Source organism: Tiliqua scincoides, chromosome 7 (genome assembly GCF_035046505.1).
Source record: "Tiliqua scincoides isolate rTilSci1 chromosome 7, rTilSci1.hap2, whole genome shotgun sequence".
Taxonomy (NCBI): Eukaryota; Metazoa; Chordata; class Lepidosauria; order Squamata; family Scincidae; genus Tiliqua; species Tiliqua scincoides.
The window spans coordinates 44,237,608-44,259,859 of record NC_089827.1 but is presented as its reverse complement, the minus strand read 5'-3'; the positions used below and the strand labels follow the sequence as shown (position 1 = coordinate 44,259,859).

General features: G+C 42.8%; 1 protein-coding gene across 7 annotated transcripts in view; it reads left to right on the top strand.

The window, feature by feature from the left end:
- The window catches only part of DENND5B (DENN domain containing 5B), a 117,898-nt gene extending 95,646 nt beyond the window's left edge, over positions 1–22,252 (top strand). For all 7 annotated transcript variants that reach the window (XM_066634551.1, XM_066634547.1, XM_066634543.1 and 4 more), the window contains 9 exons: positions 2,851–2,979; positions 3,881–4,002; positions 6,632–6,777; positions 8,523–8,641; positions 9,075–9,262; positions 10,028–10,110; positions 11,641–11,767; positions 14,367–14,541; positions 17,248–22,252. In XM_066634551.1, the coding sequence (XP_066490648.1) occupies positions 2,851–2,979; positions 3,881–4,002; positions 6,632–6,777; positions 8,523–8,641; positions 9,075–9,262; positions 10,028–10,110; positions 11,641–11,767; positions 14,367–14,541; positions 17,248–17,431 (1,273 nt within the window). In that variant the 3' untranslated portion in view covers positions 17,432–22,252. The remainder of the gene's footprint in view (positions 1–2,850; positions 2,980–3,880; positions 4,003–6,631; positions 6,778–8,522; positions 8,642–9,074; positions 9,263–10,027; positions 10,111–11,640; positions 11,768–14,366; positions 14,542–17,247) is intronic.

Here is a 22,252-nt window from a genome sequence, read left to right as displayed (position 1 = left end):
GTTTGAGAACCACTACCTTAATATGTTGAATGAAAACCAGATGAGGCCAGTAAAGCCTCTTGGACTGGCCTGCTGAGTTTCCTTTAGTCTCTTCCACTCTTCTTTTCCTCCTTTCATTAATCCTAATTGCTGGTTACTAGGTTCAGCCCCCATGACCCTATTTTTGTAAGGGGAGTTGTATGTTTTAAAAAAGTCTGTTGCCATTATGTACAAAATGACACTTCCATTTTTGTTCATTCTACAGTACATGCATACATACACTTAAATAGTACTATAAAGCAACAGTGAAACAGCAGTATTCTTCATGCACACAAACAGCATTGTGAGCAAATCTGGTGGCAAGATGGCCACTAGGAATGGTATGCGTATGGTGGTATTGATTTATTTTGCCATGTAAACTGCTTTATGAACTACTTGTTGAAAAGCAGTACAGTGGACCCTTGGTACCTGGAGTTTGAGTTTGAACTAGTGAGAACTCAAAAGCCCAGTCCAAGCATCTGGTGGGCTGTGAAACTAATAATAATAATAAGTATGAAATGGGATATCGTCTTGGGACTGCTGCAGGTCCCACTCAGCAGTTCCAACAAAGGCTGCTTCTGCCTCTTGCAGGTCAGGCAGAATTGGCTGGACAGCTTGGCAGCAGTTAAGGTCAACTGCATCAAGGAGGATCATTACTGTCTGCTGTATATCTAGATAAAGTTAATTGCCCCAACTCCCACAGAGCCTCTCAAAGAACTGTCAGTGTTACCTTAATGAGTTGTGACAGAATCTGGTGCTAAAGATGGGTGAAGCTCTGATGATCACAAGTCTTGCAAAACTTTCTGTTGGCATCCCAGTTAGGCTTGGTGTTAGCCTTGTTTTTACAGGCTTGTCTGTAACCCATTGTCTGTTTTTAAAGGCTTGTCTGTTGTTTTCAGTCCTGTTGTGGTGGTAGTTGAATCTGCATTTTTGTTCATGCATTGATCCTGTTGCAAAGTCTTGCTATTACATGTTTCAATGTTGTAAAATCACAATTCACCCAGTTCCTTATTTTGACGTTATGACGTCTATACTGCACACTGTGGTTATTTTGGTACTGTATTTCCCATCTGTCATCAACATCTCTTTGTATATTCATCTGTTCTTTGTGTAGCATAATCTTCTGGTTAGGCATCCTGATTCTTGGCACTGACTCATCTTTTGGCTTTTGACTCTAATCTCTTAATCAATCCTTTTTTCTCTTCTAAAAAGAAAAACAAAAAATCCAAAACTCCAAAACCTACCGCAGATACACGCCTATAAGTCGATCCCACAGATAAGTCAAGGGCAGGTTTTGAGCCAACACTCATGGAGTTTTCGATGACCCTCAGATAAGTCGGGGGTTAAACTTAGGGGGGGTGTCTGACTATAGTTTTGTCTGATTTTACCCCAGGCCAGATCCTGAAAAATAACCCACCACTAATTGTTACCTAAGAACTGTAGTCTCTAATTTATTAAAAACGTAAAAGAACATAAGATACATTTTTATTCTTTTTAAATTCTGGTCTTCATCATCTTTTTGTAAGCACTATCAGAGTAAGTGCACTGTAAACAACATACCAGTAAAACAGTGGTTCCCAACCTGGTATTCATGTACTCCCAGGGACACTCAACAGGACCTTAAGGGTACTTGAAAAAAGAATGGAATAATGGGAGAAAAAGGCAAGTCATGCTCCAGAATGCCTTGCAAGGATCAGCAAGGCAGGAAAGGAGGTAGCTAGTTGGCTGTGAAAGCCCCACCAATAGCTAGGTTTTGGTCATGAGTTCATGTATGAACCAGTGATTGAAAACCAGCACAGTAAAAAAAGCTGAAACTTAATATGTAAAGTGATCAGTCACCCAGAATTTCTCAGTACACTTCTGGTGCAAAACAGTGCAAAGGCAGAGTCTTCTGTTCTTCAAACAGATGAAAAGAGAAAACACTGTGATAAATACATGAAGTCTGGGCTTTCATAGAGAGGAGATGAGGGCTTGTATTATTAATTACAAACATTTTGCTAATATGAAGGGTACAATTTATGGAAACAGGCTGCCAAGGGATATGCAAGTGAAAAAGGTTGGGAACCACTGCAGGAGATCCATGAATCAAATCCACCTTTAAGGTGGATAAAGCCAGAAGCTTTTGTGTTAAGCTTTTGTGTTGGTGTGTTAAGCCAGAAGCTCTACATACATCATACAACCCATAACTGGGAGTGTGCAATTATATTCACAGCAGAGAGATGCAGCTGCTTATATTTGCAACCCTTTTTACTCAGAAGTAGACCCACTGCTTTCCATGGGTGTTATTCTTAAGTAATGCTGCATTGAATTGTAGCCTGCTTCAGATTTAAAGGAGAATTCCCATCCTGGTGTTTCAAAAAACAGACCTTTGCAAGCATCTGCAGAGCAGAACCAGGCTGCAGCAGAAGGAAGGAGAATAAAAGGTTAACAAATGCCTGCCTGCTGCTTGAGAAACTTGGTGCCTGTCTGCTGCTTGAGAAAGGAAACTGTTCAGAGTTGAAAGGCTCTGCCCTCTGATTGACCTGGAGATAAGGTGAAGTGATAATTGGAGCTTGATTACTTGGCAAAAATTTCAGGTTTCTAGTATTTGTTCTGTATTTTTTTTTCCTCTAAAAATTCCTATGCTATTAACACACTTCCACCTCCCATCCACTTTGCTCTCCTTTTGAGGATCAATTTTTAGACTGAGCCTGTGGACAGGGAATTTTTCTTCTCAAATATTACTGTTCAGTAATTTTAGATGTGCTTCACTGAATAAGCTTGATGATGAGCAAATAAACTTTTTGGCTTTCCAGTTAAACATAGTTGTGGATTTATTTTGCTTTCTTTCAGGCACATTCAGAACATGAGTGAAATCAAGACCGATGTGGGCCGTGCCCGAGCCTGGATAAGGTTGTCTCTTGAAAAGAAACTTCTGTCTCAGCATCTTAAGCAGCTTCTTTCTAACCAGGCACTGGCAAAGTGAGCAACATGCTTGTTTTTGATTGGGCTCTCTTAGGATCCATGTTTTGAGGCTGCCATACTTAAACTCTTACATGCAGCATATGCCAGCAGATTAATGGAAACTGGCAGTACTGGATATGGTACTAGGATATGGCACATAATTATCTATGGAACTCCTTGACACAAAATGTGGTGATGGCCCCTGGCCTAGGTGCCTTTAAAAAAGGATTGGAAAGATTTATGAAAGAAAAGTCCATCACAAGCCATGACTAGAGGTGTTTGAAAGTGGTTTTATTTACCTTACTCAGAAGTAAGCTCATTGTTTTCAGTAAGACTTAAGCTGTAATCCTGTCTTACTCATTGGAAACACTTTTAGCATTGATAACTATATGCAACTTGCAGTTTTTAGAAGTAGCCTATGTCTTAATGCCAGGTGCAAGGGAGTGACAACAGGATGTAGGTCTCTTGTTTTGTGTGCTCCCTGAGGCATCTGGTGGGTCCTTGTGAGATACAGGAAGCTGGACTCAATGGGTCCTTGGCCTGATTCAGCAGGGCTCATGTTCTTTTGTTACGGTGACTAAAATAAACCATCAGAAGCAAAACGTATGGGTCACAATCTGCCTTCCTTGTAAGCTGCATGGTCAGAATTCAAGCATTACACAGCTTTCATCTTGGTGTTCCGGAGCTCTACAACGATGATGTCATTGCTGAGTGCTCCAGAGCCACAGCAGTGCAGCCACCATATGTCTCTGTGTACTCCCTTTGAAAATTAGTAGGAACATTGGTCAGAATCTCAGCTGGTCCAGTCTGATGCAGCAGGGGCCAGTTCTATCCCTTTGTGTTTTACTTATTTCTCAAGTTAAGTGCTAGTTCATCCTGGTGCCAGTGGCAGTCTGAAGATCTTCCCTGTCCTTTGCAGGAAACTGTACAAGCGCTATGCCTTCTTGCGCTGCGAGGAAGAGCGGGAGCAGTTCCTCTATCACCTTCTTTCTCTCAATGCTGTGAATTACTTCTGCTTCACAAGTGTCTTCACCACCATCAGTAAGTAGCAAACAATCCCAGCATGCTCTGCAGCAGTGTGGTAAAGAGAGAACTGTGCCCTTGAAAAAAAAACTTGCAGTCAAAGTTATTGAGATCACCTCCTTTGAGCATTACACCGAAGGACTAGAGCAGGGATGTCCAAACTTTTTGGCGGGAGGGCCACATCATCTCTCTGACACTGGGTCAGGGGCCAGGAAAAAAAAAGAATGAATTTACATTTCAAATTTGAATAAATTTACGTAAATGAATATATTAGAAATGGAACTTTTATGAATGAATGAAGGTCTTGGAATAACTCAAGGCCTATAAAAGGCCTTGTACAAAGCAAGGCCAGCCTTTCCTTTGCTGCTGCATCACAGATGTGAAACAGCAAGCAGTGGAGGGAGCCCTCATCTCACAGCTCATGCGAAAGGTTGAACAGTTGGCTGTCATGCTGAGAGCAGCTGCATCAGGCCAGCACAGGCTCCAGCAAGTCTCTTGAGGACAAGAGGCACCTTGGAGACTGGGGGCTCCCTGAGGGCTGGATTGGGAGGCCTCGAGGGCTGCAAGTGGCTCCAAGGCCGGGGTTTGGGCACCCCTGGACTAGAGCATGTGCAGTGTTGTAGAGCATTAGTGTATGCATGTCTCATACAAGCCCAAAGGATAACATAATGCAATGGCTCCTGCAAGTAAAAATTACTTTGTTTCAGTTGTCAGGTTTTTAAAAAAAACAAAACTGAAATCCTGACACATTCTGTGTTTATTTTTTGTGGGCTTTATAAATGTCATATTTTGTTTCCTATCCTTGCTCTAGGTGGCTCACATATATGGTGTGTTACCTTCCCCCCTTCCCCCCAAAAAAGTCCCAAATCTGTGATATTTGGAGTTGGAGTGAGAGATGATAGTTGGCTCAGGGTGATCCAGCAAGGTTATTACTGAGCAAAGATTTAAACGTGGATCTCCCTTGTCTTATGTCCAGTGTACCCTATCCTAGGAATTGGCAACTTGGGCCTTTGAGGCAAATCTGCCCTCCCCTCCCGAGAGTTTCCGTTTGACCTTAGATACAAGCCAACTCACTGGTAACAACTCTCATGGCTGCCATAAACTCACCTCTTTCTATGTGTCTCTTACACTAGCTGTAGACTGACACACGCCTAAGGGGATGTGGTTGCTCCCAGCCCTGTGGTTGCACCCACATTATTCCTAGGAACATATGGCAACTCCCACCCATGTGGTTGGGATTCCTTGTGTAACACATAAGCAATGAGGCACTGATTGCATGCTATATAAACATAAGGGAACCCAGCCAGGGGGACAGCTGCTTTGAGTGTGATGTAGGGGCGGGTGTATGTAAAGGGATGGTTGCTGTGTAAAGTTGCTGGCCTTTATTTTCACACTCTGTTAACTTGCTTTCAAGTGATACAGTTTAGCCTCATGAGTTAACATGGTTACTCCTAAAGAGTATAGTGAGTGCATTTTGGAATTGGATGGGTGTTCATGCATCTTAAATGCTGAACTTTATTACTGCTCATTCAGTGTTGCTGGTTGTAAAAATGGAGGGCATATATGAATTTTTGCCACCTAATGGTCTTCCTATCTTCTAAAAATAGCTGTGACATGAATCTGTGGTTTCTAAATTTGCTTGCCCCTTGGAGCCTGGCTGTGCCACAATAGCGACACCTAATGGCTCATTGCATGTGTGATAAATGCTAACGGTAGAGCCCTGTGGTATATACTTTATTGGAGGCTGTGACCAGTAGCGATATGGATGGCACTTCAGTGCAGGGAAAAATAATCCATATAGGAGATGTCTTATTTTCATATGGAGTCAGTGCAGTTTTTCCAGGTACTTGGAATACCTCACAAAGACACAGTTATAGGCCTTAAAATATGTAAAATAATAATGTAAACAGTAGCTCAGTAGTTTGGTTCACATTCCTATGCAAGGCACATGAAAATACACCAGTGCAGCCATTCTTTTTTTAAAATCATTTTGAAAAAACTAAAGATGTTTGCACATGAATGTGTAACCATGGGAACCCATGGGTTAACTTGACATGTTGTGTACAGATGTGAATGGGGGATGGAAAAATCATTCCATGACAACTGTTGAGGTCCTCTGGTTTAATGACTAAGGGTCCAATCCTATCCCGCTTTCCAGCACTGGTGCTGCCTCAATGCAGTCCCAAGGTAAGGGAACAAATGTTCCCATACCTTGCTGAGGCCTCTGTGACTGCTTTCCCATCACAGGAAGCAGTGCATACCCCATTGGCACAGCAGAGCCAGCACTGGAAAATTGGTTAGGGTTGGGCCCTAATTTGTCTCTTAAGGACAGGAAGGCATTTATGCCAAAAGGGAATACTATTTCAAACAGAGCATAATTAACTTAAGGAACACTATGATGTAGTGATAGAGAGTTACTGCCATCATCGTGGCTCTCTTCTCCTCCTTGATCACTGAGGAGGAGGAGGCGGTGGGTGAATGGGCCAAGGCAACATACAGGTGAGCTTCAGGTGTCACTTCCCCCATAAGCCAGGTCTGAATGGAATTGTTTGTACAGATGCTGTGAGCAAACTGTTGTGTAATGGGTTTGGATTTTGCTAAACAATGTTGTAAAGGTACTGTTGCATTTACCTGTTTACTGTTACAGTGATACCATATAGGACAGTGATAATCCCCATTAAAAAGCTAAGCAATGCAATCACCACGTCAAACCCATGGATTTGTGTTTCGGGAGAACTGGGAGATACTGGAATAATGCAGATTCCAAAGAACCTTCTAGAAATGACATTTGAGGTGAGTTGTTACTCAACTTACTCCCGTCCTGGCAATTTCAAAATGGTAGCTTTACAATCGCTGCCAAAAAGGACTTGTTTAACTATGAATAGAATTTTAAACACAGCACCATTCTGCTTTAATAACAGATGCAAATAATTCCAATTATAATTAAAAGCATCAGGCTACTGCTGCTGAAAGCAACTTGCTCTCTGATAGGACTGCCTTACCCTCTTTTGGTTTTAGGGAGCATATTAAAAGTTAATTTCACTGTCCCTTTCCTTTTTTTTTTAAAGGCTCAGTAAGAAGAAAACCACTAACAAAATTATCATTTCTCTGCATCCTAGTTTACTAGGATGTAAGCTAGCATCCTAGTGATTCTTTGGGGGCCCATAATAGCTGCATTGGAGTAATAAACAATGGCGATGATTAAGAGCCCAGGATGTACATAGCGCTTCATTTCACAGTCCTGATGATGGTTGGCTTGTTCTGCAACATAAATATACATTATACAGCAGATGGAAATTCATACAAGTGTGGAGTGCCTTTCCTTAGCCAAAAACAAAAATTGGATAACCTTATTTGGTGCATGGAACCCAATGGTAACTCATACCACTCCTGCATAATTTAGCAATCTCAGGCTACCAGGGATGTAGCATTATGTCACACACTGAGTGGGAGGGGGGAGAGAGAGAGATAAATAAATGAAAGAAAGAAATAAAACCAGATACTCTGTAACTATGAGCTTGAGTTACAAGAATGCATCTTTCCCCCAAATGGAATTGCATCCCAAAAGGGTACTTTTTGCTAGATCACTTGCATTGAAAGGGTAACAAGCTTTGGGATGTAATGGATAGAAGGAGGAGGCTTCCAAGGCCAAGCAGTTGTCCAGTTGAATCAGTGAGAACTTGCCCTCCTTCACTGTGCAAATTCAGACCAACATTGGAGGCTGCTGCCTTTATATCCGGCTTGGCATTCTACTGGTCTTGCCTAAGAAAGGAGTTTTCTGAAACAGAGGGAAACCAGCGCAGGACTGGTTCACTTGTGCAAATACATCACGTAATTATGCTTGATGTCTTGCATATGCAATAGGGCAATCACAGATGAAAAATAGCAGACAACTTTCATATCCCCTCAAACACAGTGCCTTTTAAATGAAGTCAGTTCACACGTTCATCTGCCAGCCATCAAGGCCTGGTTCTCGCATGCACACACATAATCTGATTTTTCTGCATGTGATTTCTATACACTGCTGACTTCTATATATGAGCTGACTCCATTGCAAAGCGCTACATCAGCTGATACGAACATTGTATCTCCAGTGTTAGAACTATAGTGGTTGATTCCCACATGCGAGCCTTTCCTTGATAGTGTAGTCATTGAATGATGAACACATAAATGCAAATGCATAAAGATTCCTGGAGGCACATGATATCACTACATTGTAGAAACTAAGCAAATCTAATTTTGGTCAGTGCCTGGATAGGAGACTGTCTGAGAACCATGTATATGCTACCTTAAGTTCCATATGGTGGGACATGCATATAAGAAATAAAACAGGACCACAGTGTGATAATAGTTATAGCTTGAGATTGATCAACTACAATACAAATATGTGGAATCTGAAGCATTCTGGAGTCTGCAGTTCCATGAAAGTAAGAACTGCCATGTTGAATTACTTGAGCCTAGAAGCACAAGAAAAGTTAATGGTATTCTTGAAAAATGAGATTTCAAACCGTTTCAAACTTGTGTTTTCCTCTTTACAGTGTCAGAACTTGGGGAAGTTAACTACTGTGCAACTAGGTCATGATAACTCAGGACTGTTGGCCAAATGGCTGGTAGATTGCGTCATGGTCAGGAATGAAATCACAGGACACACCTACAAGTAAGCATAGAAGATTTGACCCAAAACACTGCATAAAAGTCAGCAAGACTGAACTATAATTTTACTTTAGTATTGCAGTGTTGTTAATAAGAATGCTTCTTTCTTGTTTTAAGCACTCCTGTAAATTGGATCACAAAAGTAGTACTACTACACCTTAGTAGCCACAGAATATATTTTTTCAAAAAACAGTTTTGAATGCGTCTTAGAAAGCATTGTTTGTTTGTCTTTTTTAAACTGTTGTGGGATTACAAAATGTAAATGCTGGACATGCAGACTGTATTGGTCATACAGTAGTCCCATGTGCCAAATGAACTGTGGCTCATATGGCCTGAAATCAAGCATGCAGTTTCTCAGAAAACAGAGCTTGTGTGAACACATTGTTTGCTGGGCCTGATTATAGCTTCCTCTTTTCTTTTTTCTTGTGGTGCCTCAGGTTCCCATGTGGGAGATGGCTGGGGAAGGGTATTGATGATGGCAGCCTGGAGAGAATCCTTATAGGAGAGTTGGTTTCATCATCATCGGATGAAGATCTAGGAAAGCAGTGTCGCACTCCACCTCAACAGAAATCCCCAACCACAGCTCGGAGACTGAGTATCACTTCCCTTACAGGGAAAAATACAAGTAAAGCCTAGCTTCTAGTAGTGATATTGGGCAGGTCGCATGGCTCTAGGAAGGGGGGATGGACGGACATAAAGAATTGGCATTTTTTGGTGAATGTTAGATCTTCCAAAATGGACATTGGATTGGTGGCAGGAGCAATTTTTCCACACATTAATAAAGACATAGCTGGCAGAAGCCAACTGCATGTATTTTGGAAAATTGGTCTTTCAGAGTTTGAGACACTTGTTGCTCTGGTTAAACTGATGGACTGTTTGCTTTGTAAGACTAGCAACAAGAAAACAAGCTTTAAGATCCTTGTGCAATAAAAAGCAAATAGCAAAAGATACGGTGGATCCCAATGTTCTATTTCAGTGTTTCTCAAACTGTGGGTCGGGACCCACTAGGTGGGTTGCAAGCCAATTTCAGGTGTGTCCCCGTTCATTTCAGTATTTTATTTTTAATAGACATGATGCTACCATGGTATGTGACTGCATTTGGGGAAATTCTACAGATCTGTACTTTAACAGGCTACTGTATATATGTTTTTAACATATATAGTCAATGTGGCTTACTCCTGGGTAAGTGTGGATAGGATTGCAGTCTAGGATTGTTAAAAATTTTCTTGATAATGTCACTTCCAGAAATGACAGCACTTCTAGGTTAATTACATCATATTTACTTCGTTAAGCTATTTAGATTTCTAAAAATGCATGTTTTGGAACTATGATCTGAGTAGTTACAAGCACTTAAAAATAATCAATTTCTCTCTGTCCTGACTTTTTTCAGAGCCCAGTGCAGGACAGATCCAAGAGGGAATTGGGGAAGCCGTGAACAACATTGTGAAGCACTTCCACAAGCCTGAGAAAGAGGTACCATTCTGGAACATAATTTCAGATTTGCTGTTTTTTACAAAGGAGAATGCAAGCAAATTTCTCTGTCTGATGCTGGATGGATAGCATGTTTTGAGGAGGGGATGAGAATTTTTAATTGGATTAGTCATTCTGTATGAAATGCCTACGTGCAGATTCATCATTGTTGTTGAGCATTTCCTTGCCTCATCTTAATGGCTCATGACTTCCCCTGACATGAAATGGTATCAGTAACTTAAATAGACTTCAAAGCATCACTGTCCTCTTTTTGAATGTGGAGTTTCCTGTCTGAAAGTGTGATGTTGTGCGGCTGTTACATGTGACATCCAAGTTCCCCAGCTCCACCTGCAAAAGTCACAGTGGTTAAAAAGAAGTTTCTGAATCCATTCAAAAAAATGACACATTTCTGTGCGACAGAGGGAGAAACAGCATTTTACGGTCCCAGCAATTAGGGATTCATGGCCGTATCCAGACCCGTGCATGCTGGCTTACTGCCAGCGCGCACTATCACAAACATGGTGTAAGGCACATTTGCAAGCTCTTACTGGGCCTGTGCTGGGCCTGTGTTCCTGGACTGCCTGGCGGCAGAGAGGTGAGCGGGAGTTTGGGGGGAGGCAGGGAGGAGGCGTTCTGGGGTGGGGGCAGGTGTGGCATGGAAGGGAGTGGGGCAGGAGGAGGGCGGGACCTGAGCCCCATGTGGGACCACATGATCTGATGCGGGACTCTACGATTCTGTGGCAGCTCCAGAGCTCCTGTAGAATCGAGTAGCCCAATTGCGGGTCTGTTCCCCTTACCCAGGGGAAGGACAAAAGTCCTCTTCCCTCAAGGAGCCACCAGCAGCTGCCTGGTTGCACGCTGGATACCGCAGCAGCCATTTTGGTGCCGGGCAGCTCAGGATTGGGCTACCTGTTATTTGTTCCCACTTGAAGGGGGCTGTTTCATATTACACTTTCCTGCACACAAGCAAACATAAAAGAGGCAAGGACTTGGCCAGAGCTTTCTGCTGTAGCAAGTCTATGAAACTGCAAATCCCCGTTTTGCTATCTGAAAAGCAAATGGTTATTTCATTTCTGCCCAGCCCACAGGTGTACACATTTTATTCCTGTTGCATATGTGCAACGTTGGACAGAAATGGCTTAAGGAACCTGGAGCAATGCCAGCTATATCTCTAATGCTCTCTCATTTACCCCCCTTGCCCATCTCTCTTTCCTTAGAAGCCAGTGTAGATTCCTCTCTCTAGTGTAGACTTCCTCTATTGAAAGTGTATCTCTTTCCAATAATTTCTCTGGTTCCAGAACGGATCCATGAAACGCAGCTCTCTAGAAAGCTGTTCTTGCATGTCATTGATGTGCTGTGATAGCAGTTAAATTAAATTGCACCTGTTTAGAAATGAGTTGCCCAAATTGTACCACATCTGGAAAATGTGTATAAAAACAATACATGGAATAAATCAGAAATGGAGTGTCAGTAATGGTTATCTGTTTGCATTGGGAAGTGGTGTGTGCTCACTCATTCTTTTCCTTCCCATAGAGAGGAAGCCTTACTGTCCTCTTGTGCGGAGAAAATGGCCTGGTTGTTGCATTGGAGCAAGTTTTCCACCATGGTTTCAAGTCTGCTCGTATCTTCCACAAGAACGTCTTCATTTGGGACTTCATAGGTAATCAGAATGTTGAGCAGGGCTTTGGATGCAAAGATTCTGATGCTGCATCACATTTGGATCTTGTGTCGTTCTGGTGAAACTGATTTCCACCCCAACTCTAAATTATAGCTATTTGCTGAGGGCAGCTGGGCCTAATTTAGAACTGGCCATTCTATCAAGTAATGTTGGGTGGCCTTCCTAAGGCATTCACATTTGGTGGTGGTGGTGGGGAGATCTGATAGGTGAGGATATTGGGAAGGGTCTGCTGGAGTTTTTGCACTCTGTTGTCTTTGTACTTTTATGTTTTAGCTTCTCTTGTTAGGGTTTTCATTGATGCTACCACTGTTTTAACATGCGATTTGGTTTTGTTTGTACCTTGGGCACCAGGTTTTGTTATATGGGGAAAAGTGGTGTATAAATCTCAAATAAAATAAAGTTAAATGAAAATGTGCTGCCCCTTTAAGGAAATTTATGTCGCTCAGTGGTTCCCAAAGTTTTGTGACTTGCGTACTCCTTGGCAGCCCACTTCCATAAATTGTACCCCTCATTAGCAAAATGTAGTTAGTTTGTCAGGCCTTTGGCACCCTAGGCACTGAATTGTTATAAGCCAGGATGTGGCAGGAAGGGCCTTGATGTCCAGGCTTGGTGTGAAATGCCAATTAAAGGAACAGCAGCAGCACTGTATATGTATGCTGATGCAATCAGCTGCACCTGTTACAGGTGGGAGTCACATGACTTGGGAAGAGATGTGTGCAGGGTCACATAGGCTATGGTGGAGTGGTACAATGCACCACTGGACAGCCAATCAGAGTAAGTCTTGTGACTGTCTTGTGACTATGAGGTTGCCCTACTCTGATTGGCTGGCCCCAGTATATATGGGGAAAGCACAGACACCAAGGTGTGGGTTGTTGTGGTGGAGTTTCTGCGTGCCATGCTGCAGGTTTGTGTACTGATTTTGGATTGCCTTCTCGTGAGTGTGTCCTGCTGTATCCTGGACTTCTGGACTGTATGACTGACTACTCTTCTGCCTGCTCCTTTTACCAATACATGCTTCTGCAGCAAACAAGCCTGTGTCTGCTCCTTTGGCTCTGTTTGGGATCGCCTGCTTCTTGTGCTGTCTTCCTATGCTCCCAGGCCACTTCGCTATCAGGAAAGCAAGGACTATCCTCCCCTGCTGACCTGACATAATAGTTCCTGTTATTTCAAGTTCATGTTTTCAACTACTGATCCATATCTGATAATATGGGAATCGATGACCAAAAACTAGCAGTTGGTGGGGCTTTCACAGCCAGCTAGCTGCCTTTCTTCTTGCCTTGCCAGCATTGCAAGGCATTCTGCCTTTTCCCGCCATTATTCAATTTTTTTTTTGAGTACCCCTAAAGGTCTTGGTAAGTACCCCGTTACCCTGCACATGCCTGATCTTGTCTGATCTTGGAAGCTAAGCAGGGTCAGGCCTGGTTAGTACTTGGATGGGAGACCGTCTGGGAATACCGGGTGCTGTAGGCTTATACCATAGTCTTTCAAGTCTGAAGGTTGTCAACCAAGTTGGGCAGCAGGGTCATGTCATTTGTATGAAGTAACCATGCTATGAAGGTAACATAAGAATTTTCCCAAAGAGGGTCGAAATGTCTTTGCCATCTGTGGGCTAATTCTTACAATCCTCTGGTATGAGTACCACTTCTGTGGCATCAAGATTCTTTCTTCACTGGTAATGTTTAAAACTGAGGAAAGTTAGGATGCTGCCTTGTACTGAGTCAGGCCATTGGTCTGTCTACCTGGGACCTTTGGAATTGCCAGCATGTGCTTTACTAATGGCAGCCCCTCCCCAAAAAGCACATGGGATTAGCAGATTATGTGGCTACTTCAAAAGGACATTCCATACATTTAATGAAGAAAGGATCTTACTTGCCCATTTCATACAGGTCTATCCTAATAAAAAGAAGGCAATTTCAAAGTAGTTCTTAACTTGCAAGCTGGTATAAAGCAATAAAATGTAGAGAATCTTCTTTGCAGTGGGTGCCTTGAGGTTAGTAATTTCCTCTGAATACATGACTACTATTCGTTAGAAATGCATTTTAAGGTCCTACATTAGTTCTGGCTGTAGCACTGACAGGGCCAGACTGGCACACCAGGAAATCAATAACCAATAGCCAACGTGTTACTTATTAAATTAGGGAAGGTTAAAAATATTTGCAAAGTGCTAATTTCTTTAAATGTTTAGTTTCAAAATGCTTATTTACTGGCTAGGGGTTGCCATTATGCTAAATATTGGTGTTGAAGAAGTGCATGCAAGTTTGCTCAGTCTGTGTCAGTTACACAGGTTGCAGTTTTCATTTGTGCACAGAGTGGGTTCAGCTGGGTGCAGAAAGTACCTTTCTGGGTGCAGAAAGTACATACAGTCAGGGCTTGCAGGGGGTAGTATCACTGCTATGTGCTGACTCTGCTTGCGAAGTCTGACTTCTGAGACTATACAGTAGGTCAGAAGGGCTGAAACCAGTAAATAAGCATTTTGCAAATACTGTACTCTAACCTTCTGTAACTTAAGGAGCAACAACTCTGCTATTGGCTATTGCTTTGTGTTCAGTGTCTTTTCGTTTTTTTCTTTCCACCCCTTCAGAAAAAGTTCTTGCCTATTTTGAAACCACTGACCAGGCTGGGGACAATGAAGAGGACGTTCTTCTTCAGAAATCCTCCTGCAACACCTTCTGCCGCTACGTCAATGCCATCAACACGGCACCACGGAACATGGGGAAAGATGGCAAATTCCAAATTCTAGTTTGCCTTGGAACCCGGTACATATGCATGTGCTCTTGAAAGTCTTCTGCCACACATGTTGTTCTCTTCTCCATGCTTCTGAGGTCACATACGATCCCCATATTTGTTTCCTGTTGTAAACCACAGGTTCTTAGCAGTTGGAGTCTGGGTGCTGATTTTGAACTTGATCTATGTTTTAAGTTACAGTGACTTAACATAAAAGCTTCCTTTGGCAGAGCAGTTTTAGAATTTATGGTGTCCTATTGTAGTTCACATTAAATCAGTTTGGACGTGCCCAAAAGGCAGAGTTCTTCGCTGCCTAAAACCGCACTATAAGTCTAAACCTGAAGTAGAAAAAATGCATGGCGCAGTCCTTCAGTAGACAGGATGAGTTTTCCCTTCCTTTCAGATTCAGATACCCCCTGTATAGATGAGGTTTGGTGCCAAAACCTGTAGTGTGAAGTGGCAGGTTTTGGAAGGGGAACCCCATACAGTTCTCACTCCTCTCTGCATGTGAATTAAGGATTTAGAATTGCATCAAAGTATTTCTGAACGGTTAAGATGCATCTCTGGTGCACAATGAACAGTTTGTTAGCAGAGCTGACAGAAGCAACCAGTCCCATACATAGCAAAGCCAAATTTCATTAAAAACTTCACTTGAACAGGGTAAGAACTGCAATCTGCAGATCTTTAACCATGTAACAGGTTACAGCTCCCCACACTGGTGAAGGCCAGTGTTCCCCCCCTTCTAATGATATATTGTGTGGCTCTGCTCACATGCTATCACTCTTCCAATACAGTTAATCATGGTTAGCAAAAACCATGGTTTATTATCTTAATGGTGGGTAATAGCCCAATGGCATAGTGCAGTGGTTTTCAAACTTCCTGGAGAGTTTGAGCCACTATAAGTGTTTGCAGGGGTGGGGGGAGGCAGCAGGGATGAGTGGAAGGCAGCGGTGCGATCCCCAGGATCGCGCCACTCAGGGGGCTGCAGGGGCTTGGGTGCACTTACCCAAGCCTCCTGCAGCCTCCCCGGGATGCGGGGAGCCCAGTGCGAACCTTTGGCAGGGCTCCCCACAGCAGTGAATGTAAAAGCGAAGCGATCGTGCCCGCTTTAGCGGAGGTGGGGCGCGATTGCTTCGCTTTTACATTCACTGCTGCAGGGAGCCCTGCCAAAGGTTTGCACTGGGCTCCCCGCACCCAGGGGAGGCTGCAGGAGGCTTGGGTAAGTGCACCCAAGCCCCTGCAGCCCCCTGAGCGGCATGATCCTGGGGATCGCGCCGCTGCCTCCTCCCTCCCTCCAGGCTGCCCCCGCCCCTTAAGGGGGCAGAGGCCAGGGCCCAGAGGCTAGGGCGTTGTGACGCCCCAGTTTGAAAAACCCTAGCATAGTGAAACTATTGTTTAACTTGATGTGCTAAAGCTTTCCCCCGAAGGGTGTGTGTAAGGGAGACATCAGCAAAATTTGCTTATCACTTCGCTGAGAAGTGGGGGAAAGTACTCTATCCATGGTTTGCTTAGTGAAGATATAACACATCAGCATTGTTAATACAAACCCATTTAAACCATGGTTTTGCATCCTGGTTTGCAGGCAACCCTTAATCAGACAACGCATGCATGCAAACGCTCTCACACATTTTGACTGGCACTGGTAGCAAAACAAAAATTTGTGCTCACCAAGACCCTAACTCTTTTTTGGCATGCTTACTATGCTTATTTATTTTGAGGCGCGTCCCACTCAGTTCCTCAGGTTTACTCCCAGCACAGAATGCATAGAATTGTGGACTTGGTATCTGATAAGGGACGATTTCCTGCTTCCCTCAGAAAAACAGGTGCTGATCACCCAACAGTTGTGCTGGCTGCCTAGAACCTCAAAAGCCCAATTTCAGGGACAATATTTGTCCCCACCCTGAGCCATACTTGGGACAATGACAAAGGGGCATTGCTATCCATTAGTAAAATGGCCAGCCCCACCCTTCCCCTTTGGATCCAGAGGGAAAAACTGGAACATATTTTGGTGGTAGCAAAGAGGCTCAGAGCACTGCTGTGGCTTGCTGCAGAAAAAAAAGAGACCCCTAGTCTCCACCAGACTGGAGCTGGAGAGTGAGTTGGGGATCTTCCCATTAAGTACACTGTGTAGGGAGAATATCCACCATCCTTCCCATTTCCAGCCTGGGGAGGGTAAAAGTGGGAGGGGGGGAGAGAGAGAAAGCATGCACCTCCACAAGACAGCTGACATAACTTATACTTAAAACCAATACTGTATATAAAATGAGTACTTAACAATGAAAACATTACAACTTAGTAAGAGAATATTTCAACAGAAATAATAGCCAGGCAGTTGCTGAGCCACCAGAGCATGCCCCCCCCCCCAGTGATCTGAACTAGAACCTCCTTAACTCAGTGTTGAAAAGCAAATGAAGCACAGGGGTGGGGGGGGAGGGAGAGACAGTAAGCAGTTTTGAAAACAGTTCCACAGCTCTGGTGCTGCTGCTGAAAACATGTCCTGGGTAAGCTCTCCCCTATCATACTTCAAATTATGAGAGGCAAGGCTTCTGAGAAGTGTAAACCATGGATAGGCTGCTATGGGAGTCAGCAGTCCTTGACCCAAACCATTCAGGGCTTTAAAGGTTAATGTCATCGTTTTAATCATGGTTTGTGTTTCTTAACCATGCTTAAATATTATGCCAGCGTTGGACCTCTACGGTGATACCTAATATTGCTTGATGTTGTTATTCCTCTTGTAGGGATCACTTGCTTCCACAATGGATTCCATTATTGGCAGAGTGCCCAGCCATCACTCGGATGTATGAAGAGAACGCACTCCTGCGAGACCGCATGATGGTCAACTCTCTCATCCGAGTCCTGCAGACGCTGCAGGATTTCAACATCATCTTGGAAGGGTCGCTCATCAAAGGAGTGGATGTGTAGCATGGCTTTGCAGGCAGTTCCTCTGTTCCTCTCCCAGACACAGAAGTACTGCATTTTGGGGTGGGGGGGCCGAAGCGATTAAAAGCAAATTCTGCTGGTAGTGCCCCACTGTAAAACCAGATTGTTGATGGGTGGGAGTTGGGGGGAATGACTCCTCACTCTCTTGCCTCCGTACTGGTCTGCTCTAAAGCTCCAAACTAGCTAAGCTGCAGTATTGTAGTTTTCAAAACAGAGGTTTAGTATAAAATAGAGTATTTTCATGTGTTCTATGTGTGTAAATAGGCTATCTTCTTTCAGAAATATCAACTATAAGAAACATTTTTTTTCCTTAGAATCAGTGTTCTTAGGTTCAGTGGGAGAAAACAAAACTTCAAACAAAACTTTATAGGGTTAGGGGAGGGAGGGGGAGCATTACTTACTAGTATGGAAAAAGGTCCCTCCGTGTGTAACTGTGTGAACACAGAGGAGGCTTTGGGGTGTATTGCAAAGGAACATGTGAAGACTCTCTGAGCAGCCACTGCTGTACCCCTTTTGTGAAAGTCTACTGTTTGCTCTGCTCCTTGTACTTGTTGGTCTCTCCTTGTACCATTTAGATCAAAATGTCTTTGTGTGCATCTAATAAGCTACGAATCAGGATTGTAGATCTTCCCCAAGGCTTTGTCAGTCAGCACTAGCAGTCTTCACACTGGACCTGAGGAATTCTTGAGCTTCAAGTAGGAACCCATAGGGGTCTGTTAAAAGGATTGCGATTTTCCAGATGAGGGGGGGGGAAAGAAAATGTACTATCACTTGAACTGTCAATGATTTCAACTCTCCTTCCTTCCCTTTTTTCCTCTCTTGGGCTTTTGTTCTGTAGGGCCAACCCCTCTTTCAGGAGACTTTCCTTAACACCTGGTGGAAGGAGGCTTCGGTCCTCTCTGAAGGGGGAGGGGGCAACCTTTATTCTGAACAGCTAAAGCTGAATTGCTTCAGATAGTTTAAACTCTCAGAAAATTCTGGCAAATGTCTAGTCTTATATTCAGGTGAGCACAAGCTGGTCTATATGTTATCCTTGGTGGAAAATTGCTGCCATTTGGTGATTTCTCCATGTGCCATCTGTGAGGTTTACTTTGGCCTGCAATCTGGAAACTCTCCATGTGATCAGGAAGGAACCATGTGGCAAACCTGTTCTAGACATTATACCCTGGATGTGGAGAGTCACCCCCTGGAAGCAGTCTCTCATGGAGTGAAGTAAAGGCCACTTCTTAAAAGCTGATTCTGAAGTTAGTATCGCAGTGTGGGAACGCCTTCAACATTACTCCAAGAATACAAGAGATGTGCACAGAGCATCAACATGGCTCTTTCCCATACCAGCATTATCCCTCCTGGAAGGCATGGTGATGCTGGCATGGAAACTGGCTTATGCCTTTATTCCCAGTGGCATGTATGAGACTCCCACTGCAGTAGGACATGAACATACAGTGTTGGAAGGAGTTCTTGGAGTCCCCTTTGGTTTTGTGTAGACATGAGCCTCCTAACAGGAATGAGGCAAAAGAAACTTGAATTGAGAGCCTATTCTGCCAAGAGGATAGGTTCAGTGTTTTAAGTAGTAGTAGCAGCACACAGCAGCTGCATTGCAGGCATTTTAGTTAACCTAGTCCTAGACCAATTCAAGCACTATTATACAAAAATTGTTAGCTAGTGGGACAGCATGGATGAATAATCAGCATGTATCATTCCATATTTTTCCAGCTGATAAGAGAGTTGCTTTATATTTTGGAGACTTGGCTTCAAAATATGATCTTATTCTTCTGATCTCTGGATTGAATGAGCCCCATCTCTATCAGTTACTTGTTGCCATGGCTGGGCAGGGAGATGGGGGAGGCGAGGATCACACCAATACTTTCCTTGCAGGGGCCAACTGTTTGATCTATAATATCTTGAGATGCTGCAGAAGTCAACTGGAAATGGTGCTTATTTGCCCTTCTTTATTAATATAGTGGTCTGTTCCAAGAGAGTGAGATAATTTGCACTGAAGCGCATGGAAAAAGTGAGTATGTGACTATAGAAGGCAAATGTGTTAGGAAAAGAGACTGAAGAGAGCCTAGCTTGTACAGAAGGTTCCCAATGTATTTTGCCCACCGGCGATGTTTCTGTGCTGTATCCCAACTATGAACAGCCCCTTGAGAAGTAATGTTTAGGGTGAAATTAAGTGTGCATTGACAAATATGGAACTCCTAAACCTGCATTTATGAGAGAATGGGGGGGGGGGAGGTTGCCAGGTTCTGAAACACGTTTCCCAGTTAGGCAGGATAAAATGTCCATGAAGGGGTTGAAGAGGAGAAGCAGTGGGTGGCAGAAGGGTCACATGCCGCAGCAGCTTTGTGCTTCAGCAGTAGCCACAAGTTTGGGAATGTTGTGCATTTGTCCACATAATGTGCAGCTTTGCCCTAAATCTATGTACTGCTTTGCCACTGCTGATTATGTGTGCTCTGGAGAAGTCTTTTACCATTCATTACAGCCAGGAAAGAGAATTGAGCTCAGTAAAAATAGGAAATGTTTTTTTAAAACAGAGGAACTGGGCAGTCAATAAGTGGCTTGCATGCTTATGAGGATTGGATTTTGCAGCCTACTTGACAGCTACAACACTAGCACATGAATCCCACTGCATTAGACTGAGCAAATCTACGCAAAAGAGCTTTGTGAAAGTGAATGTGTAAATTTCATTAGGAAGGCTTCACCAGAATTTCCAAATGCACCCTTGATTGGGTGAACAGGATTGCTCCAGGTAGACACTTTCCCCCAGAACAAAACTGGCCACCTGCTATTTGTACGTAATCATGTAGCTACCTCAGTTTTGAATCATCTCAGAGAATCCCCACCTTGGGTTGGAAGGCATGATTCCTTCTATGGGGTCTAAAATGTTTCTCAACTTGTAGTTTCAGAGAACTAATTGTATTGAAGATACACACAGCACCAGTTAGAGCTGTCAAAAAGGAGACATGGAGAGATAATTTGAACATTTATCTCTCTCCACTTACTCTTCCAAACCACTTTAGGTAACACAGACATTGTTACTGAATTTAAAGCATGCTTTCAAATGTTTGGACTTTTACAATTATGAGAGCTACTTTTGAATTTTCCAGTGATCTCCTGGTCACCACATTTGCTGTGTTAACTATTTTTTTCAAGACACAAAGTGAAAATTGTTTCTTGTTCACCTGAATTCAGGTTGTTGATATCTGAAAATTTATCAGCATTTATAACTGTCAACCCCTTGATTTATCTTTGGTCCCAGTTCATATTTTCATTTTTTGAGACCCGTCTTCTTTTGCCAAATACTGTACCCATATATGTTCTTGTTTACACATGTCATAAAACTGGTTCAAGGCAAGAGGTCTAAGCCTTGTGTTTACTAAGCTATGTTCAGCCAGAAGCAAGATGCTGATTGGATGGCTAGCTTTAGTTGTGAAGAATCTGGGGCAAGTGTAACACCTTGATTCCTGAACTGACTACCATATAGCCTTGTAAGTGTCTTTGCAAGCATCTGAAAGAACCTCTGAAATATCCCCATTCTGCAGAATTCGAAACTTGATAACCACTAATACTGATAAATAATGCCCCCCTCCCCAAAGGTTGTATGCTTGAAGTACAAAATAGGTCTCTACACACAACCGTTAGCATGTGGGTATGGATGTCGGTCTTGGCAATGTAACTTATTTCTGTACCATTAATTCATTTTGTCATATTTTTGTACATTGCACATGTGAATGGTGTGCGAGGTATATACTGTTTGTGCATCTATTTCTTTTTAGGCAATAAGGCAATATAATTGTGTAGTATTATAACAACCTCAAGGTATTTTTGAAGCATGAGATTGATCTCTGATAGATTTAGTATGTTTGACAACTTCAGGAGTGCAGTTTTGTAACAATTATTTTATTCCTATCACAAGCATATATTTTTTTCTTTTTGATCACTGGAAACAGAAGGTGTTTCCTTGTCAAGCTTACAGAAAACATTCTAGCCTCTTGGAAGGGAGGTGGTTTTGATTCTCTGAAGTAAATACATTCTTTTAGACATCAGTATTAATGAGCCTTGATTGATGTGTAAGACCAAAGCTTTCTGCTAACCTTCGCCCACAAATTATGTTTTTTAGTCAAAAATAGTGGTTTCTCAAAACAGTATGTATCTATGTAGCATTGCTATGCTAACATGGTAAAATAATCTGAAGGGACAAAATATAATTGTAAAGTGGATCAATATATAAGTAGTGTCTGGAAGCTAACCAGCATATGGTGTGTTCAGTGTTGGGGCAGGGGGAGAGAGGTGGACCCCCCCCCCACTTTGTATTCTGATTGGATACTTTTGCAGCTCATTTACTTGGTGGTAAATCCTATTGTGTTCAGTGGGACTGACTTCTGAGTAAACATGTTTGGGACTGAGCTGTTGGCTATCCTTTTGGTTTAGAAACTGTTTTGAGAGGTGCTAAGAGTCAAATACTTTCTGATCCCCCAGACCCAAACAAGTAAAGATGTATATCTCTTAGAGAAATGTTGTATGTTACACTTGAAATGTACAAATTGTACCTGGCATTGTTTAAAAAGCTCCTTCCCTTCCTTTAAGTACCTTGAGAATATGTTGCTGTTTTATCTTTATGTTTGTTAGTAAATTAATCAGGACTGGATAATGTTCAGGAAATGAATATCAGTAAAAGTATTGTTATATCAAGCACTTTAGCATACATATCACAAACTGACGTGGGTTTTTTTCCAGGGTTTGGATTACAATTAAATGCAGCTTTTCATGCAATGGTCTTTGCAAATAAAACTGTGAGAATAA